The sequence below is a fragment of the Schistocerca gregaria genome, chromosome 4 (genome assembly GCF_023897955.1).
Source record: "Schistocerca gregaria isolate iqSchGreg1 chromosome 4, iqSchGreg1.2, whole genome shotgun sequence".
In the NCBI taxonomy this organism is placed as follows: domain Eukaryota; kingdom Metazoa; phylum Arthropoda; class Insecta; order Orthoptera; family Acrididae; genus Schistocerca; species Schistocerca gregaria.
The window spans coordinates 397,222,703-397,243,478 of record NC_064923.1 but is presented as its reverse complement, the minus strand read 5'-3'; the positions used below and the strand labels follow the sequence as shown (position 1 = coordinate 397,243,478).

Below are 20,776 nucleotides of genomic sequence, written 5' to 3'. Positions count from 1 at the left end.
CTAGTTTCCTGACATTTTCGGGTTTTCTTCTTTTCCTTGTTGAATGGAAACAGCAACGTAAAGATGAGTTTCAAAAGTGCACCAGTACTACTAAGACTAAAGTTTTGTGAGGTGTAAAGTATCTAGTTATGGTGTTATCGCTACAGTAAGTTGTCCACTCTGCTGAAGGACTGTTTCTACCTTGGCTAGGACACGGGAAACTTACATTTGGTTATATTTCGTTTCTTTTCACAACATTATTGGAATTGTGAGAGGAACATGGCACTGTTTTCAGAAGAATTTCTTCGCAATTTGAACCACAGTATATCGTGTGACCACTTTACTAATATATTGGTACTCAAGTTTGTTGAAGATTTAGAGGTCCAAACGCACTAATGGATCAGTACATGGTGTCAGCATGAATCACGAAAAGGTCTGTTTACTGACATGCATCCTAAGTTGCTATGAAATTGCTTCTCACTACCATGCCAATGGTATCTTTGACCATGACGAGAATGGAGCAACTGAATTTTGCATCCTAACATAATTCATACAAATAATTACAATTACTGGACTAGATTTTTATTCTTTTAAGTGCCATATTATCTAGATTACCATATAATTTGTTTGAAAATTGTAGTTTTTTGTTTAAATTTACAATGCGTGTTTCAGCATGATATAGATTTTATCGGACAATGAAAAACAGAGTTTTTACAGAGAAATTGCAAAAGCTTACAGTATGCTTGAATCTTCAAGCGATCGTCTTATGTAAGTGCTGTACAATCAATTCAGAGAAGACAAAAGATATCTTCCGACATTTAGAATTTGGACAAATGTTAGAGTAATTACAGTTTACTGACAGCAATGTATGTTTGAATATCAGAAATTTAACCGGAGAAGTAAAAGGGCAAAGCGAGAGCGACAAAAACTTTCGTCGAAATTTAAATAATAATCTGTGTACACTCGCTCTCACGGTTTTGTATGCCTTAATATTTCATTAAGAAATAAGTAATTTCTGCGCAAGTTTGGATCGGAACAAATACGACTGAAAATAAAAAAGAGATCCAACGTTCTTAATTAGCAGTTAGAAACTTACGAATAAATTCATGTCTTATGTAATTTTCGATAAAAGTAATCCATCTCTCTACTTCGCAATTCATAATTATTTTGTACAATATTGATAAACCCATCGAGAGGATTTTATTTTAAACACTGAAACTTGTGAAATGTTTTGTATATTCAGTACATAATAAAAAATCTTCCTACGTATGGAAAATATTGTACGATTTTGCGAACATCACGTTCGTTGTTGAGCGTTTATTTAAGCTACAAACTACTGTACTATCTGAGACTGTTTGCGCGATCGTTGTACTCTATTTTCTCAAAGATTGTTACAGTCCGATATTCCGCCACTGTTTTCTGCCGTCTCTTACGAAAAGGCGCCGAAAAGAAAGGTAAGACAACATTATGAGCGAGAAAGCTGCGGATGCAGATCTGAAGTAACCGTCGAAGCGTGGTCTCAATAAATACAAAATATACGTTCGGGCTACCATTCTACAATATTGTCTGCACAAAATGCGATAAACGGATATGCGTCAACTGGAAACGTCCTTAAAATCCCGCAGACACCTGTCGGTGCCTCAAGAAACTGTCTCGGGCGACGGGAGCTCGCGCGCTACACCCTGCTCTCTCGTATGTCGCCCGGCTCGTAATCTTCCTCCGCCTCCGCTATCGTCGCAGTGAGCGGTTGCGCCTCCGGCTGGCGGCTATCCGCCTCCGGCGGGGGGCCGTTAGGTGCCAGGCACTCCTCTTCGCCGCCACCTCCGGTGTCGCCATCGCCGCCCCCGCCGTCGCTGCCGCCGCCTCTGCTGGCGACGCGAAACTCTCGCATCTCGATCTGGCGGAGGATCTCGTCGTAGGAGGGCGGCAGGTCCGCCATGTCGAAGCAGCCGAAGATGGACTCGTAGGTGGGCGGCGGGTGCAGCGAGATGGTGGGCGATCCGGCGCCGTCCTTGCTGAGCGTCTCTGTGTCGACTTCGAGCACGCTGGGTGTGCTGCTCGCCGCCAAACTGGACGGCGTGCGCGGCGGGTGCTGCTGCCGCTGCTGCGCGCGCACCACGTTCTCGCCCAGCTCTATCAGGTCCAGGCCGCTCGTGTCAGCCTGCGGACAAACGAGGGCAAGGCTGATGCTGGGTCATAGGACAGTTCAAAATTAATCTTACAAATGCAGGAAAAGTGTGCTGTTTTGAAACATTCTGCTAGATTAGAGTGAGACCCGCCTAACCGAGCGGTCTCTCCCCCTGTCCACCACCATTCCGCCGCGACAGCGTAAGTGTACTGTCATATCGCTGGCTTAGTTGTGGAGTATCTTTGCGGGCAGCCGCGTCTGCAGATTCGAGCGCGGGACACGGAACTGTTATGTTGTGTAGTCTGTAGCTGTGCATGTGAGAGGCATTGTTAGTTTGCAAGTTCAGGTGTTGCTACAAGTGCTATTACAGTTGTGGTCTTCAGTCCTGAGACTGGTTTGATGCAGCTCTCCATGCTAATCTATCCTGAGCAAGCTGCTTCATCTTCCAGTACCTACTGCAGCCTACATCCTTCTGAATCTGCTTAGTGTATTTATCTCTGTCTCCCTCTACGATTTTTACCCTCCAATACTACATTGGTGATCCCTTGATGCCTCAGAACATGTCCTACCAACCGATCCCTTCTTGTGGTCAAGTTGTGCCACAAACTTCTCTTCTACCCAATCCTATTCAATACTTCCTCATTAGTTATGTGATCTACCCATGTAATCTTCAGCATTCTTCTGTAGCACCACATTTCGAAAGCTTCTATTCTCTTCTCGTCCAAACTATTTATCGTTCATGTTTCACTTCCATACATGGCTACACTCCATACAAATACTTTCAGAAATGACTTCCTGACACTTAAATCTATATTCGATGTTAACAAATTTCTCTTCTTCAGAAACGCTTTCCTTCCCATTGCCAGTCTACATTTTATATCACCTCTACTTCGACCATCATCAGTTATTTTGCTCCCCAAATAGCAAAACTCCTTTACTACTTTAAGTGTCATTTCCTAATCTAATTCCCTCAGCATCACCCGACTTAGTTCGACTACATTCCATTATCCTCGTTTTGCTTTTGTTGATGTTCATCTTATACCCTCCTTTCAAGACACTGTCCATTCCGTTCAACTGCTCTTCCAAGTCCTTTGCTGTCTCTGACAGAATTACGATGTCATCGGCAAACCTCGAAGTTTTTATTTCTTCTCAATGGATTTTAATACCTACTTCAAACTGTTCTTTTGTTTCCTTTACTGCTTGCTCAATATACAGATTGAATAATATCGGGGACGGGCTACAACCCTGTCTCACTCCCTTCCCAACCTCTGCTTCCCTTTCATGTCCCTCGACTCGTAACTGCGATCTGGTTTCTGTACAAATTGTAAATAGCCTTTAGCTCCCTGTATTTTACCCCTGCCACATTCAGAATCTGAAAGAGTATTCCAAATGGTTCAAATGGCTCTGAGCACTATGGGACTTAACTGCTGAGGTCATCAGTGCCCTAGAACTTAGAACTACTTAAACCTAACTAACCTAAGGACATCACACACATCCATGCCCGAGGCATTATTCGAACCTGCGACCGTAGCGGTCGCCTGGTTCCATACTGTAGCGCCTAGGACCGCTCGGCCACACCGGCCGTCAGAGAGTATTCCAGTCACCATTGTCAAAAGCTTTCTCTAAGTCTACAAATGCTAGAAACGTAGGTTTGCCTTTCCTTAATCTTTCTTCTAAGATAAGTCGTAATGTCAGTATTGCCTCACGTGTTCCAACATTTCTACGGAATCCAAACTGATCTTCCCCGAGGTCGGCTTCTACCAGTTTTTCCATTCGTCTGTAAAGAATTCGTGTTAGTATTTTGCAGCCATGACTTATTAAACTGATGGTTCAGTAATTTACACATCTGTCAACACCTGCTTTATTTGGGATTGGCATTATTATATTCTTCTTGAAGTCTGAACGTATTTCGCCTGTCTCATACATCTTGCTGACCAGATGGTATAGTTTTGTCAGGACTGGCTCTCCCAAGGCCGTCAGTAGTTCCAATGGAATGTAGTCTACTCTCGGGGTCTTGCTTCGACTTAGGTCTTTCAGCGCTCTGTCAAACTCTTCACGCAGTATCACATCTCCCATTTCATCTTCAACTACATCCTATTCCATTTCCATAATATTGTCCTCGAGAACATCGCCCCTATATAGACCCTCGATATACTCCTTCCACGCTATTACAGCAAAGTGATAAGTAAATGATTCAGAGGAAAGTGCGGTCAAGAAGTAATTTAAAAATGTGCAGTGCTGCTGATAACGTATTTGTGTATCCTCTCGTTGCGTGTCGTGCCCTACTGTATCAATCATCCGCGCCGTGGTCGATCTCCAAGAGGGAATTAATGTGAGTTAGTAACACTATTCACCACAAAAGAGAGCAATTGATTGCCAGTGTCTTGTAGTGAGCGTGAGGACGTGCGTTCGATCATCGTCTTTCCGCATTATCAACAATCAGCCGCGCCACGACGGTTACGCGCACGCTAGTACATGTGAGAACTGAGGGCTGAAAAATCAACTTTACGAGCTGTGTTATATCATTACTAGTGACAAGGAGGACTATTACCACACATCTGTATTTGTGACGAGCGTAAGAACTTTCGTGCTATCATTCGGCTTCCGCACCATCAACAATCACCCGCGTCGTGTCGTTTACGTGTACGCTCGTCAGAATGATATTGTGGACAGATAATCAGGACTGTCAATTGGGATAAACATTTACGACTTAGAGTGTAAACAGTGCAACCTGTGATTTCCATATTGTCCCAGAATATAGATATTCATACCAGACGGAAAACAGTGTTGTGGTTAACGTTGCTCCTCTTACGCGCTTGCATATTTCGATAGATAATTTCAGGCAAGCCAACAGCAGTGTGCAGCAGGACAATACGACCGCCGCGGGATTATCAGGTACGTGGTGTGGACAGGGCGCACGGTCAAGCAACGGTCCGAAACAGTTTAAAAACAATTCACCCACCAAATTGTACTCCCGGGCGTGTTACAACCACACGGACCCAGCCTCCGATCATGTGGCTTTTTGTGGGGAACTTACCAACTGAGCTACTCTGGTGTCCAAAATTAAAGTAACAAACGGAAATTTAAGGTCCCGATAATTATGCCAGACACTACAAACAGTTGATAGTACAGTAGAAGTAATGCAAAGAATACAGAACGTAATCAACTGCAGCATGCGTAACGGTAGGCATAAATGTTCTTCGTTTTCTTCTAACTTAAGTGATTTGCACAGATATTCCGAAAACTGGTTAATGTGCCCAGTATAGTGTGTGACCACCTCTGGTAGCAATACAGGCATGACAACGACTGAGCATGCTGGGAATGATATCAATCTCATGTTGAGACAACAATACCAATTTTTCCTGCAGAGCTGCTCACAAGTCTTTAGAGTGGTTAGTGGATCCTAAGGTGATGCATTGATGCAACCCGTCTCCCTAGTTAATCTATGGGATTCAAACGGACAGAGCGAGCAGGCCATTTTGTGTGTGCAGTATCCTCCGTTTCCAAGAAAACATCAACCACCCGTGCTCTATGAGGTCGCATTATCGTCCATCAGCACGAAGCCTGAGCCCACAGCACCTCACAACAACCGCACATGATGTCTCAAGTCCTCGTCGCGGTACCTTACGGCAGTTAAACCTTGACGATTCAACAGCACAATTTGATGAAGAGGTGTTCGAGTAGTCACCATAATCTCCACCCATACCATTAGGGATTCTCCTCGAAGTCGGTTCCCGAAATAGTGTTCCATGTTCCCCCAGGTGCGAATCCGTTGAGTCACTTTCCGGGCCAAATCGGGACTCATTTGTGAAACATTTTCCCACTGTTCGGCCGGCCACGTGGCATGTTGATGACTCCATTCCAGACGTTCCCTTCTGCGAAGCCGCGTCAGAGGTACAAATACAGCAGTTTTCCGACATAGGCCACTCTGTCGAATCCTTCTGCAGATCCTACGGCTAGATACAAGACGTACAGTGGATGCTGCGATATCAGATGCCAGTTGCCCCTATTGTACTGTACTAAGGCGGTACCGTCGTGCCCTTACAGCCGTGTAACGGGTCTCTTTTTGATGTCACACGTGGTCGGCCGTGCACTGGTCTTTGGGACACCGTTTCGGTCTCTCTAAACTGTCGCTACATCCGAGAAACAATAGAAAGATTCACATTAAGCCATCAGGCTACACCAGTTTGTGACTGACCTGCTTCCATTCTTCCTACGGCCCTCCAACCCAGAGGGTCGGTAGACGTCTTCTCTGAGCAGTACTACCTGTGATTGTACACAGCGACTGTAGATGTGGATGTGGGACTACCCGGCAAACACCATGCCGTTTTTTTGGGTGTCCTGATATCGTTAGCGTGGTTGTGCGTTGAACGGAATGCCATCTTCCGTGCAGAACAAGATAGTACGGGCACCTGTTGACCGCCTGTATGATTATGTAGTGAATTAGACACAGGAGGGGAAAATAGCTGTTTGTTACTTTCATTTTGGACAATAGTGTGTACAGATGTGACTTGTCACTCATCCTAGCAACGTCATTTCTACCATTCCTCATTCCCACTTCTCAAATGGCTACAGACCAATTATGTATACTCCACTGGACTAGCACTTCTGGAGTAAGGAAGATATTGGAGACATGCAGTAGCCACAACAATGGGTGCCGTTTCCTGGATCAATCTTTCATTTTGCAGCGGAATATGCGCTGTTTAACTTTCTGGCGGTTTAGTATTGTGCCGGGCCTTGGACTCTAAATTGAAATCTTATGTTTGTATTAGTCTTAGCAATTACGCACAAAGCTTCTGCAATCTTCGGACAGTTGGTGAGAGCTATTGCCAGAACTGAAATTGTGAGGGGTCAGTCTTAAATTTTTTAGCGATATTTGATCCCTAGATGGTGTTTCAGAAAGATTCATCCAGTTTCACAAAACGTCTTTTGCTTGGATAAAGATTTAAAATGTACCCTAAGTTTCTGTCTCCATCGCTGAAGATGGAGCCCTGTGAAATCAGATGAATCTCATTGAAACATCTGTATTTTATTACGAGTCTCGTTCATCATTTCAATAGTAGTAGAGTTAGAATACGTAACGAGTTAGTTTGTTCTTGTTTTGTAAAATTTACAGCAATGAATTTTTTACTAAATTTAACAACGAATATAGAGGAGTGCAATATAATACATTCATGTTAATTCCCATATAGACTTACGCAATTTCTTGCTACATGAAAATAAATATTATGCATCTCACAACAGGCAAGAGAATATTTATGCCGTGACTCTAGAGGCCTCTAGGCAAAACAAATTACACAGCATGTCCATTTATGCTGAGAAATTAATTGAGTAAAACTTTTTTTTTGCATCAGATATTCGTTGCTGGAAGAGCACAAAGGCGAGATACTGAGTCGAGTCCCAGTCTGGCACACGATTTTAATTGGATAGAAAGTTTCAGAATAGCGCCCATTGCGCTACAGAATAAAAGATTCGTTCAAGAAATGTTGCCTTGAACAGTGGCTAAGCCAGTTCTTTGGAACAGCGCTTCTTCCAGGAGTGGTGATCCAGCAAGGTGCGCAGTTTGGAAGACGTTAGTGCGCTGCGGAGCTGGGTGAAGTGATTAGAAACCTGTTGCAAAATGCGTGAAGATCTTTTTGGCAGGCGTTGGTGGCAAGACTGGCACCTGGTTCTCAGCATAAGTAAATGTAATCCATTGTGTTTATTTAGAAACAATAGATAAGCTTGACTATTTTCTTTTGAATGCTATTTTACTTTTTTTAAATGAAAGTGCATTGCACGAGATGAATTGCGTCACGGCATCTCGGACAATGAAAGCGTCAAAAGCGCATGTTCTATGCTTATCGCAACATAAGGAGCTGGCACCCGATGGGCAGCCTCAGCAGAAAGTCTGAGACTGGGCTGCTCTTCAGTGCTCCACTGAATAGCCTTTAGGGCCTATGCAATTTTTGTGCATTGTGTTTAATATTTGAAGATCATGATGGTCTGGCAGTCGGTATACCAAACATCCAAGGTAGTACAAAACTATCATAAAACTGGAGCAGACAAGTTTTGTCTGTTCTCCAGCAGTATGACTCTACGGCATTAGTCCCTTACTTAGTTTGCATTTATCGTGAATCCCTCGCCCAGTGCGAAGCGACTGGAAAGAAGAGGAGGTGACGCCTGTATACAAGAAGGGTAAAAGAACGGACCCCCAAAATTACAGACCAATATCACTTACATCGTTTTGTTGCAGAATACTTTAACATATTCTCAGTTCGAATATAGACCGAGAAGCGGTTTAGGAAAGCATCCCTAGTGCGAACCTCAGCTTGCCCTTTTATAACATGGTATACTGCGAACTATAGATGAAGTGAAACAGGCAGATTCCACATTTATAGATTTCCGAAAAACCATTAGAGACAGCGCCCCCACTGCAGACTTAACGAAGGTACGAGCACACGTTGAAACAGGTCTATTGGAAGTTTGTTATTTGCAGTTCTAGAATTTTTACGTACTGTGGATGTCTCAGACGCTATGCGACACTTTTGATTCGCTTATTATACGCGCATAGTCTTTGGTCAGAGTAGTTATGTCGCTGGAAGACGTGCTTGTTTTTGTCATCGCTGCTGGGCAGCAAGAAGCGCGGAAGTTCTATCGTGAGACACGCCGAACTGAGGGCTCGTGGCAATGTAGACGTGAAGTTAGCTGCATCTGCGTTTAATTAAAATATTTGTATTTTACTGTTGTGAAACAGACGAGAAGGATTTGATTAGTGATTTAGAATGAAAAGAGTATGAATAGGAATGAAGGTAATGTTTTTATTTATTGGCATTGCAGTTGCGTAGTTATGATTCATTGTTAAATCAGACATCCATATCGGGGAACCTTAGAATTTTCATTAAAGATTGAGTAATTTTCATAGCAAGATATTTTTCGTACTTATTAATGATGCCCAACATTAGTGAGAGTGAGGATTTATTATCAATGTTACCTTCTGTCAATGTTAATGAATACTGGAACACACATTTCATGCAAATAATAGTATCAGACAATTTAAAAACTGTTTGTTAAAGGAATATTTCACCAAAGTGCATTGTCCACATCGTCGATCCAAGCCATTTTTATTTGGTGTATAAAATATTTTACTTTTTGTCTGGAGCATTGCACCAAACTTTGAGCAGCTGTAGTTAGAGATTTGCAGCTGGCGCACAGAGAGCAGCAAGCACCGATTTCCAAGCAATTGCTTTACGAGGTACGAGGGAAAATATTTTCATTTCAGGATCAGTTTGCTGCAAAAATTGTCAACGCACAGGCACCATTTCATATTATTAGGCAGGTTATTAACGCACAGGGATCACTTCGCTTAATTAGAGAAATTAATCGTTAAGTTCAGGATTTAATCATTTTGCACATTTAAAACAGGGCCAATGTTGTATTCTCGCAGGCAGATGCATTTGGTTTCTCTCTCTGTTGGAATTCCACAAAGTCACCTAAATCCAAAGAACAGCACAATTAGAACAGTGGGCCACACTAGCGTCCTATATGTGGTCCCCTTTACAGATAAACCACATTTTCCTGAAATTCCACCAACAAGCCGAAGTAGACCTTTCTACCACTGTCCTCACACGCTGGTTCCACCACTTATCGCTTTGCAGCGTCACACTTCGATATTTAAACAACGCGACTGCGTCGAGGATTATATTAATGCCGTGTCCGACCATTACGTGTTAGTGAGTCCTACTCATCCGAATTAATTACAATTTTTCTATATTTAGAACTACTTTCCATTCATCACACCAGCTAGAAATTATGTCATCTTGCATTCTCTTACAGTCACACAACTTGGACACATCGTACACCAAGGCACCATCAGAAAGCAAGTACAAATTGCTGCCCCCCTCCCTTTCCGCTGTATCGTTTATGTGCATAGAGAATATCCAAGCCAGTAGGGGTTCCAAATCAAACGAGAATCAGTTTCTAAAGAAAAGTTTCAATGAAATATGTTCCCGAGATACTTCAGTGGCTCGAAGACTGCTTACGTAAAAGAAGCAGTATGTTGTCCTCGAAGGCGAGTGTTCATCAAAGACAAGGGTATCGTCAGGTGAGCTCCAGGGAATGCGATACGACATTATTTTGTATATACATATATGATACGGCGGAAACGGTGAGCCGCAATTTGCACCTTTTTCTGATGCCTTGGTGTACTGTAATGTGTCGAAGTTGTGTGACTGTAAGAGAATACAAGATGACAATTTCTAGCTGGTGTGATGAATGGAAGGTAGTTCTAAATATAGAAAAATTGTAATTAATGCGGATGAGTAGGACTCACTAACACGTAATGGTCGGACACGGCATTAATATAATCCTCGACGCAGTCACGTTGTTTAAATATCGAAGTGTGACGCTGCAAAGCGATAAGAGGTGGAACCAGCGTGTGAGGACAGTGGTAGAAAGGCCGAAAGGTCGACTTCGGCTTATTGGTGGAATTTCAGGAAAATGTGGTTTATCTGTAAAGGGGACCACATATAGGACACTACTGTAACCTACTGGTGAGTACTGCTAGAGTGTTTGGGATCCGTACCAGTTCGAATTGAAGGAACACATAGAACCAATTCAAAGGCGGGCGGCTGGATTTGTTCATGGTAGTTTGCAACAACGCGCAAGTGTAACGGAGATGCTTCGGGAACTCAGATGGGCATCAGTGGAAGGGAGGCGACGTTCTTTCGAGATGGTCTGCTGCTCTGTGTAATGTGCAGCCTGAGCGCTACATTTTCGAAACAATTGACCCACCGTCTGCTTCTTTCTTCGGCTCCTCTAAGGGTCCTGCAATGAGGCACTGCCCTCTTATTCTGAAAGATGGAGTTCAAATAACCGTGCGGCCGTTCTGATTTAGGTTTAGGCTTCGTTTGGGAAGGACGCCGTCAATTACCTTCCTACTACTTGGCCTATCCGAGAATGAGCTCCATCTATACTAACTTCAACAACACGTTAAATCCCAATCATAATTTATTTCCTTTTTCCATCGATCTTCGTTGTCCACCGATGTCTGATTTTACCTCAGATTCGACGCATGAGGTGACATTTTGACTAAAGCGTGTCACTCATGTCTCAAATTTTGAAAACTATGCGTTACGAAAATTACTTTGTAAGAGACTCTCCACTATTCTTATATCATCTAAAAGTCTTAGCTGCACGGTGAAAATGGCTTTAAAATAGCTGGTTGGTCGCCAATGTATTATTGTTCATTACACGTTTCGGGCTCTGCCCGTTTTCAGATGACCTAGTGACAAATTGGCAACAGAATTATTATTCTTTTTACATTCTTAAATTTACACAAGCGTCATAGGATCTATGCTAAAACATGATTGAAGTTCAAGGATATTGCTGTTCAATCCTGTTTTAGCATAGGTCCTTTTCAACACACTTGTGTAAATTTGCAAATTATAAAAATTTGTTACCAATTTGTAAGCAGGTCATCTGAAGATGGGCAGAGCCCGAAACGCATAATAAATAAAAAACATCTTGTGACACTTTTGTTGCAATCAAACAGCTGTTTTAAAGCCATTTTCATCATTGTAACCATAATACTTGTACGCCTCTACTACAACTTTCAGTCATATCTATTGTGTTAACTAAATACCCACACTGCACATTTAACGGAATGTCGTTACCTCTGCCTGTCAGAGGAAGCTAACTTAGTGCGTGCGAAGTGACAAGAGCGCAGTGTTAGTTCACGTTATGTCAAAACAATTGAAATGTTAAAATTGTGACTGTAGAATTCAGGGTGTTTCAAGGTGGTTTCAGAAGAGTGTGTTTTGAATGGGTGAAGCAGGAACTTTGGAATTTTAACATGTACACTACGAGTAAATGTTTACTTTGGTGCCATTCAAGCTGCTGGGTCACGTGGTTGGCGGTGGGAGGCTCCATAATTCAGAAAACTCGCTCGCGCGTTAATTATCCGATGCACGTCGAGTCGAAATGACGATAACGCAGCAACGAAAGGCCTTTTGTGTTCTCCATTGCAATAGGTGTAATTCAATTACAAGTGTGCGGCATTACTTTCCTCAACAATCTGATCTCGCACTGCAACACTGGCCTCCGAGATAGCCTGATTTCACATAATGTGATTTTTATTTGGTAGATTGTTTGTAAAAGACGCTGTCTGTGTGCCTCCCACTCCAGTAACTTTTGGTGTACTATGACGCCGCGTAGCAACAGCGGTGAACGAACAACATTTGACATGCTCGCAAAAGTGTGGAACGAGTTTGACTATCATCTGCGTATTTCTCCTGCGTTCGGTATCGGGTACACTGAACATTTGCAAAATGTTAATGGAAACATCGATCCTAAATTAACTGCACAAAGTACATCCATGTTGAATGTGTATTCACGCAGAAAATATACCCTGTAAGATTGTATGGGTCTTTTGCCTTAGTCAAAATTTACATAACTATCTTAATTTGTGTAGAAGATACAGTCTTATGAAACAGGATGAATCTTTTTGGAACAGCGTATGTCATGAACAATACTAAACAAGACAACCACATTAATGAAAAATTACTAGTTACACAAAACCAATTAGAATTATATCCAAGAAGGTTGAAAGGCAGTTCGTGGAGCGACAGAAATTCTAATGCGAAAGAAGGAAGAACGGTGATCAGTTTGTACCGATATCGTCAACTGCATACGAAGCAACAAATTTAAAATTAAGTCGCAACGCATTTAAACGAGTGCACTTTGGAGCGAAAGTAAAACTTCTTGTACCGTGTCGATAGGTAGGTAGCAGTGAAGATGGGAAATAATTTTCGACACAATAACAAACAATTGCCCTTCCTAAACGTTATTGCAGTTGAAAACATTCGTTTATTTAGTTTTTTGGTCAGCAATGATAATGCGCAGTGCAAAGTGAGGACCTAGCAACCTCATGACCCCCAACAGAACACAGATTTTGGTTACTAGAAGGGAAATGCATTTAGAAAGATTTAGACGAAAGTGTGTGTCCAGTACCGTTGGAAGAAAGATTATAAAGAGCAGCGTAAAGTTACTATCAAATATTTCGGTTGGTGGTACAATAATTATGAGTTGGCCAAACAAAACATGAAGAGCATTATTTCTATTTAATAAATGTAATTAACAAATATTAGTCTACCAAGATGAATTGTCTTGGAACCAACAGAGTTTGAAATACACTCCTGGAAATTGAAATAAGAACACCGTGAATTCGTTGTCCCAGGAAGGGGAAACTTTATTGACACATTCCTGGGGTCAGATACATCACATGATCACACTGACAGAACCACAGGCACATAGACACAGGCAACAGAGCATGCACAATGTCGGCACTACTACAGTGTATATCCACCTTTCGCAGCAATGCAGGCTGCTATTCTCCCATGGAGACGATCGTAGAGATGCTGGATGTAGTCCTGTGGAACGGCTTGCCATGCCATTTCCACCTGGCGCCTCAGTTGGACCAGCGTTCGTGCTGGACGTGCAGACCGCGTGAGACGACGCTTCATCCAGTCCCAAACATGCTCAATGGGGGACAGATCCGGAGATCTTGCTGGCCAGGGTAGTTGACTTACACCTTCTAGAGCACGTTGGGTGGCACGGGATACATGCGGACGTGCATTGTCCTGTTGGAACAGCAAGTTCCCTTGCCGGTCTAGGAATGGTAGAACGATGGGTTCGGTGATGGTTTAGATGTACCGTGCACTATTCAGTGTCCCCTCGACGATCACCAGAGGAGTACGGCCAGTGTAGGAGATCGCTCCCCACACCATGATGCCGGGTGTTGGCCCTGTGTGTCTCGGTCGTATGCAGTCCTGATTGTGGCGCTCACCTGCACGGCGCCAAACACGCATACGACCATAATTGGCACCAAGGCAGAAGCGACTCTCATCGCTGAAGACGACACGTCTCCATTTGTCCCTCCATTCACGCCTGTCGCGACATCACTGGAGGCGGGCTGCACGATGTTGGGGCGTGAGCGGAAGACTGCCTAACGGTGTGCGGGACCGTAGCCCAGCTTCATGGAGACGGTTGCGAATGGTCCTCGCCTATACCCCAGGAGCAACAGTGTCCCTAATTTGCTGGGAAGTGGCGGTGCGGTCCCCTACGGCACTGTGTAGGATCCTACGGTCTTTGCGTGCATCCGTGCGTCGCTGGGGTCCGGTCCCAGGTCGACGGGCACGTGCACCTTCCGCCGACCACTGGCGACAACATCGATGTACTGTGGAGACCTCACGCCCCACGTGTTGCGCAATTCGGCGGTACCTCCACCCGGCCTCCCGCATGCCCACTATACGCCCTCGCTCAAAGTCCGTCAACTGCACATACGGTTCACGTCCACGCTGTCGCGGCATGCTACCAGTATTAAAGACTGCGATGGAGCTCCGTATGCCACGGCAAACTGGCTGACACTGACGGCGGCGGTGCACAAATGCTGCGCAGCTAGCGTCATTCGACGGCCAACACCGCGGTTCCTGGTGTGTCCGCTGTGCCGTGCGTGTGATCATTGCTTGTACAGCCCTCTCGCAGTGTCCGGAGCAAGTATGGTGGGTCTGACACACCGGTGTCAATGTGCTCTTTTTTCCATTTCCAGGAGTGTAGCTTCCCAAACTGAAGAAGTCCAGAACAATATCTGTAGTTACAACAAGAGAAAAGAAAATGGGCTTACTGAAACGTGTTTCAGTACTTCATGTATAACAACTTTCTGCAGTAGCTTGCATTTTAATAGAATCTCCCTAGGAAGTACTAATGAAGCGACGGTACTTAACAACAAATACATGTAAGATTGCTAAGGGCGGATATAAATCGACTTTTCATTTTTATTTCCGTTGATGTTTTAGAAAGCTGTACGCATTTATAGAACAATATCACTAACGACCACCTATTACAGAAATACGGAACACGTTTCAAGCTCATGTGTTACACGTTTTCTAAGAACGAAAGATCCTCTGTATAGCAATCAACACGGAACCGGCACCCAAACATCTTTTACAAGGCAGTTCGTTCTGTTCATTTACGAGATCCAACGCACTGTAGACAACGGCGCAATAGCCATTATTGAACAAAATACGAGCTTCTCCAGTGTCGGATTAGATTTGTGACTTGACTCAGGACTCCCAGCAGGTAGAACTCTACCTGTTGTTTCTTACAGACTGAAATGGCAAATTCGGATGTACGACAAAGGAATGTTAGAGGGGCGTTACTGTTTAATGTGTGTGTAAATGGTCTAGTGCTTAACTAAAGCTCCACTGTTTTCAGTCGATGCTGCTGTAGAGGAAATTTGTTTCGGCAGAAAACTGAGGGAAACCTGTGGGGCACCGAATAGTGATGCACGGACAGCCAACTGTCACCAGCTGTAAATAAACGCCTCATCTTTTGCATAAATAGGCGGTTAGATGTGTTAATGTTTGAGTACACTAATGGACAGTAACAACCTAGGATAACCATGTCTAATGGTACGCTTATTTAGGCGCACTAATCAGCCGCCCAAAATTGCAGCGACGTGAGACGAATCTGACGTAGAGATGAACGCTTGCGGGCCCAGGTCTCAAGCCGTGTCGCGGCAGGTCCAGCTGGGAGGCCGCTCCAAGCGAGACACGTTCAAATGGTTCAAATGGCTCTGAGCACTATGGGACTTAACTTCTGAGGTCATCAGTGCCCTAGAACTTAGAACTACTTAAGCCTAACTAACCTAAGGGCATCACACACATCCATGCCCGAGGCAGGATTCGAACCTGCGACCGTAACGGTCGCGCGGTTCCAGACTGTAGCGCCTAGAACCGCTTGGCCACCCCGACCGGCAGCGAGCCAGGTGCAAGGCCGTCAGCAAGGCACTAGAAGTGGGTAAACCCCAACACTGGGAACCTGGACGACTGTTGCTAGCGTGGCCTTTGCGCACAATGCTCCAAGAAATGGAGTGTCAGACAATCTGAGAGATGGCCGAGTTACAGCTCTTTTGAGATTTCAAAATAACTCTCAGCAAATATTAATGCAAATCTGAATACGTTTGCGATCTCAGGAAAATGAAGTGCATCCAATACAACAATATTTCAATATTTTTAAAACTACAGAAGGTAATATTTCACAGTGAATACACACACAACGAACCTCTAAATTAACAACTTTAAATTGCTCCGTTCGATTTCAACAAACAGTATCTTAGATGATAGCATTGCACGGCAGCTATCACCCCTGAAAGCTACCTACCTATATTTTATTTATATATCTATGACATCTTTTATATCTTTTTAGTTATATAAACATTTGTCAGATCATCCTATTTCCGCATATGCGCAGCAAATGAACACAGCATCAATACCTAATATTTTGTTACACTTGCGTTTTTATTTAATGAACAGTTTACCATTTTGCCCGTAACTATTTCAATATTGATTGCAAGTGCTTTTAAAAAGCTGTGCTAATTTAAAAGTGGTCAACCACATGTGTTAGCTGACGACAGCTGGAAAGAGAACCAAAGGATGCTCCATTTAAGAAGGCATAAATAATTGTTTAAATAATATTTAACAATAATCTTATTTAACGTGAGCGCACTTGCGCAAAAACCGACTTTTTCGTTCACGAACCAACTATTACTTATATTTATTGTTAATGATCTGAATGTAACTGAATCTTTATAACATTTCTTTTATTTAAAATATTATAATGAAATACTTTAGTCCAAGAAGTGGTCACTTTAAATCAAATGATTTCTGTAGAGCTTAAGGACGATTTATTTTTGGTGTGGATGGCCTTCAGCCAACGGAGGAGCGGATGGTAGAGGAACACTATGGGAGTCAAGTGGAGATTGGGACTTCTTGAGTGGAGAGCTAAAGGGAGCTATTCTCGAGACTTGGTGGCGAGTTCTCGAAGGAGGCAGACCTGTCTAGAGTAATGTGTGTGATTCAGTAGTATAGGTAACTGTTCCTACGCGGTGAACGTCCTGTACAATACTCTAACTTTTGAAGGGACTTTAGAGCACATTCAGACCTCTCGAAATATAGACTAGCTCTAAATTTTGCCCTTGATTTATGGAACTGGGAAATAAGAGTATGAGGTTCTATTTTTTGTATATCGCACGTGTTAATTTGTGAATAGAACTCTGAACTGGTGAATATTTCGTTTGCTGTAATAGCAAAATAAGCTTAGTTTTCACTTATCTTTGATGACTATTTAGTCTGGAGAATTTGATACCATTCTTGTAACACTCTCAACGTAACTTTAGTGCATTTTAGGAGAGCATTTTCTGTCCGTGTATCGTAGGATCAGTTCCCGTTTAGTTGCGATGTCATTTCCTGAATAAACAAAATTCAGCATAATTCTCTGTCGTCTACATCAATTACAGACGCTAGGATAGAACCCTTTTCGTTAAATTACTTATTTATCTTTCATTGCATATTTCTGCATAGTTAATTCGCAATTCTAGCCAATGCATAGACTGACTGCAGGATCACAGCTGCAGGTTATTATTTGCAGTGAATTAACGGCGGGACATTGAGGCAGATGAGGGCGGCTAAACCCGGTGATTGCATCGAGCTATTCTCTTTAAACAAAACCTTGCACAGCCCCAGTACCTAAAGTACGAGAAACCGGACATAAAGACACACCTGGTTAGTTCTTATGGAGTGGTGTTTGAAAGAGCAACTACACTTAGCAGCCGTAACCATTAAGTATCGTCACGCGTCGAGAGCGACTTTAGGGTGAAATGGCCACATAAAATTAGTTGTAGGAATAACAGATGCCACGCTGGGAGTCACTGGATCAAGTAACTTAACCTTTGCTTGATATGGCTCTCAACGCTCGTTCATCTAATTCTTGAGTATTGCTCGTCAATATAAGACTACCATTTAAGAGAGAAAGACCAGCGCATTTCGTCATGTTAATTAAGGGCAGTTTGGTTACGGAGATAACCATGAAACTTCAGAGGCAGACGCTACAAGACGTCATGAAGGTAACACATTACTCCCTACCAGTTTGCGAAATGACGGTGAAAGGGTCCTGTAGGCACCTTTCATTAGTCCGGTAGCCCATTTTCGCTAGCAATTCTCTCTCTTTTCCTTATTTCTCTTTTCTCATAACTCTTAGTGGTGTGACTGAGTGAATGTGGTTGTGTGTCACGTTGCTAGACGGTGGCGTAGTCTGCTGCAGAAAGTCTGCGATAGTCATATAGATTCAGCAGCACTAGTACAGAATAGCCAACTCTCGTGGTGGTCAAGTAGGCAAAGGGGTTTGCGCTACTTGCGAGAAATCCACCTGCGTTAGGCTAGTGGCGGAAATGGCAGCCTTGGGTTTTCCGGGCCACGCGGAGCGTGGAAGAGGCTGGAGAAGAAAAAGGTAGGCAGTCTGCCCCGGTACTGGAAGCGTCCACAGCTGTGCTCCAGTCGAAGAAGGGTGAGTTAGACTGACCGCGTGGCGCGTTGTTACTTGGCGAGAGGAAAGCTGTTAGCTTTTGGTCTCGCTTTTCAACTCTGGAAGATTGCTTTGCCTTGTCACAGCAAGGAATGCAAAACTTTGGCAGATTTTTCTTTTAATAATTCCTATAGCACACTTGGATCCGCCGGAAGAGCGCCACACAAAGGTGTCGATAAGAAGTGAGCACTCGCTTCTGTATGAGTGTATCTGCCTTCAGCTGTGCCTGTATAAGCTTTTATTTTTCTAAATAAAAATAGCTTTGCCTTCTCGTAAATTTTCCTTGCTTTATGTAGCTTTCGTCTGGGGAGTCAACCATGTGGTTGAACATTAGAGCTTGTTGAGCTACCGTCATCACTAACTGTCCGATCTCATGTTTGTTTTAAAGAATGTTAACTGTTCATGATTGTGTGATGTGATATTGTTGCAACTTGGCCACGATACATAGAAACTGCGTCTCCACAAACCACGTGGGCAGGCGGGTGTATTGCGAAACGTGTACCGTTTCACGAGTTATTGCGACCAGTAATCAGCCAACAGCAGTTGTATGAATGATTCACGCCAATGATTTTAGGTGTAGATTATAGCGGTAAATGTATCGGTGTTTTACTTTAATGTTTTAGGAATTGTGTACATGCCTCACATCCATATCTTAGGAATAAATGATTTTATCCGCAATTTTCTCTTGTATTCTGAGGTTACGTTTTTGCACCAAAGCACTCACCTCGTAGCTTTCCCGTTAGCACATCCAACGCGATTCCTTACACACAGGTCCAACGGTTAGTTTCCCCTTTTATTTTAAAACGAATGCTTTAGATTAAGTCTTATTTTCAGGTGTGTTACTGGGAGTTGATCTTATCCACAGTGTTCATGCATTTTCTATTTTATTTTAAATGTTTGATTCTCGTGAACAGTCCAACAGCATTCCAACAGCCTTCCAACAGCCTGTGGGTGAACGGTACCACAACAAACAGTAGATTTACTTAACCTTTATTTCTCCAAACGATGAAAATTATAAATGATGCAGCAATAAATGGAGTGCAGCTCTCCATGTCAGCAAGAAAGAGGCTCACTGCACTACATCATGAACGATGGGGTCACAGCAGCGACTAGGGCGCGTGTGTGGGTAGCATTATGTAGCGAAGAGGCTCCAAGGGTGAGTGTACTGATTGGCTGCCTTAATCCATCCTGTATCATGGTGGCAGAGGCGGATCATAGCCCAGGGCCACTGGAGGCATGGCTCAGTGGGTGTGCACCATTTGGTCATGTCTGAAACCACAAGACTGCTGGCGGCATCTGATTGAAACGTGTAATTCCGTTGCCAAATTAAAGACACCCCTGGGCTGGTATCGATAAATGGTACCATAGTAAAAATAACCAGGAATGCTGTCGGATCGAATCATCTGGTTTAACAATAACGACCGTCCCACACTGCTAATCAGATGAAGGCTACACTTCACCGACTTGGCTGGAAGACACTGCAAAAGTCTCTGTACAGTCGGTTTTTCACCATGTGCATCTGCGCGTTACTAGCGATATGGTGAAAGAGGAGTTTAGCCTGCAGTGTATCGAAGGTGTAGCCCACGCCAGAGCTGTTTTGTGGGTGTTTTCCGACCTTTATTAGGGCTCATCTAGGATCTCAACCTAGCTGGGGTATGGAAGAATGACGAGAGGCATACCTGGAGCTGGGCGAAGACTGACCCGTCGACGACGAGCATGCGCCCGTAGGGCAGCAGGATGATGGTGGGCGTGGCGACCATGCCCTGGTCGACGCTGAGCGCGAGGTCCGAGGGCGAGGCGGCCTCGAGGTCAGCGCGGCAGCCGCAGCAGGCACAGCAGGCGGCGGCGCAGCGGCGGCGGCAGAAGGCGCGGCAGCAGGGCGCGCCCCAGCAGCAGTAGGCCACGATGAAGCACAGCACGGCCACCATGACGAGCAGCGCGGCCAGGCCCTGGCTCTGCTGGCTGGGCACCGCCGCGCTGGCGCCCGCCCCAGCGCTGTGGCTGCTGGCGCCGCCCGCACTCGTCGCAGCTGCCGCCGCCGCAGCCGCCGCCACGCCAGACCCGCTCCCGGCGCTCATCTTGCCCGCTGCAACACCGACCACCCTCTCAGAATCTGCATCACGTCGCTAGACAGCAGCAATACGACGTAATTTAGAAACTAAACTTACAATTCATAGAACTCTCCGTTTTACTGGTTGAAACAGTGTTATTCGTAAAGGAGACCCAATACAAATAATTTTTATTTCACGATCACCTGACATCGAGTGGAGG

The 20,776-nt window shown here is 44.1% G+C and overlaps 1 protein-coding gene across 6 annotated transcripts in view; it reads right to left on the bottom strand.

Annotated features, from left to right (window-relative positions):
- Positions 1-645: 645 nt before the first annotated feature.
- LOC126266835 (uncharacterized) overlaps positions 646-20,776 on the bottom strand; it is a 333,171-nt gene continuing 313,040 nt past the window's right edge. For all 6 annotated transcript variants that reach the window (XM_049971398.1, XM_049971399.1, XM_049971401.1 and 3 more), the window contains exons 3-4: positions 20,185-20,591; positions 646-2,140 (exon numbers count right to left, since the gene is read on the bottom strand). In XM_049971398.1, coding sequence (XP_049827355.1) covers positions 1,655-2,140; positions 20,185-20,591 — 893 coding nt within the window. In that variant the 3' untranslated portion in view covers positions 646-1,654. The remainder of the gene's footprint in view (positions 2,141-20,184; positions 20,592-20,776) is intronic.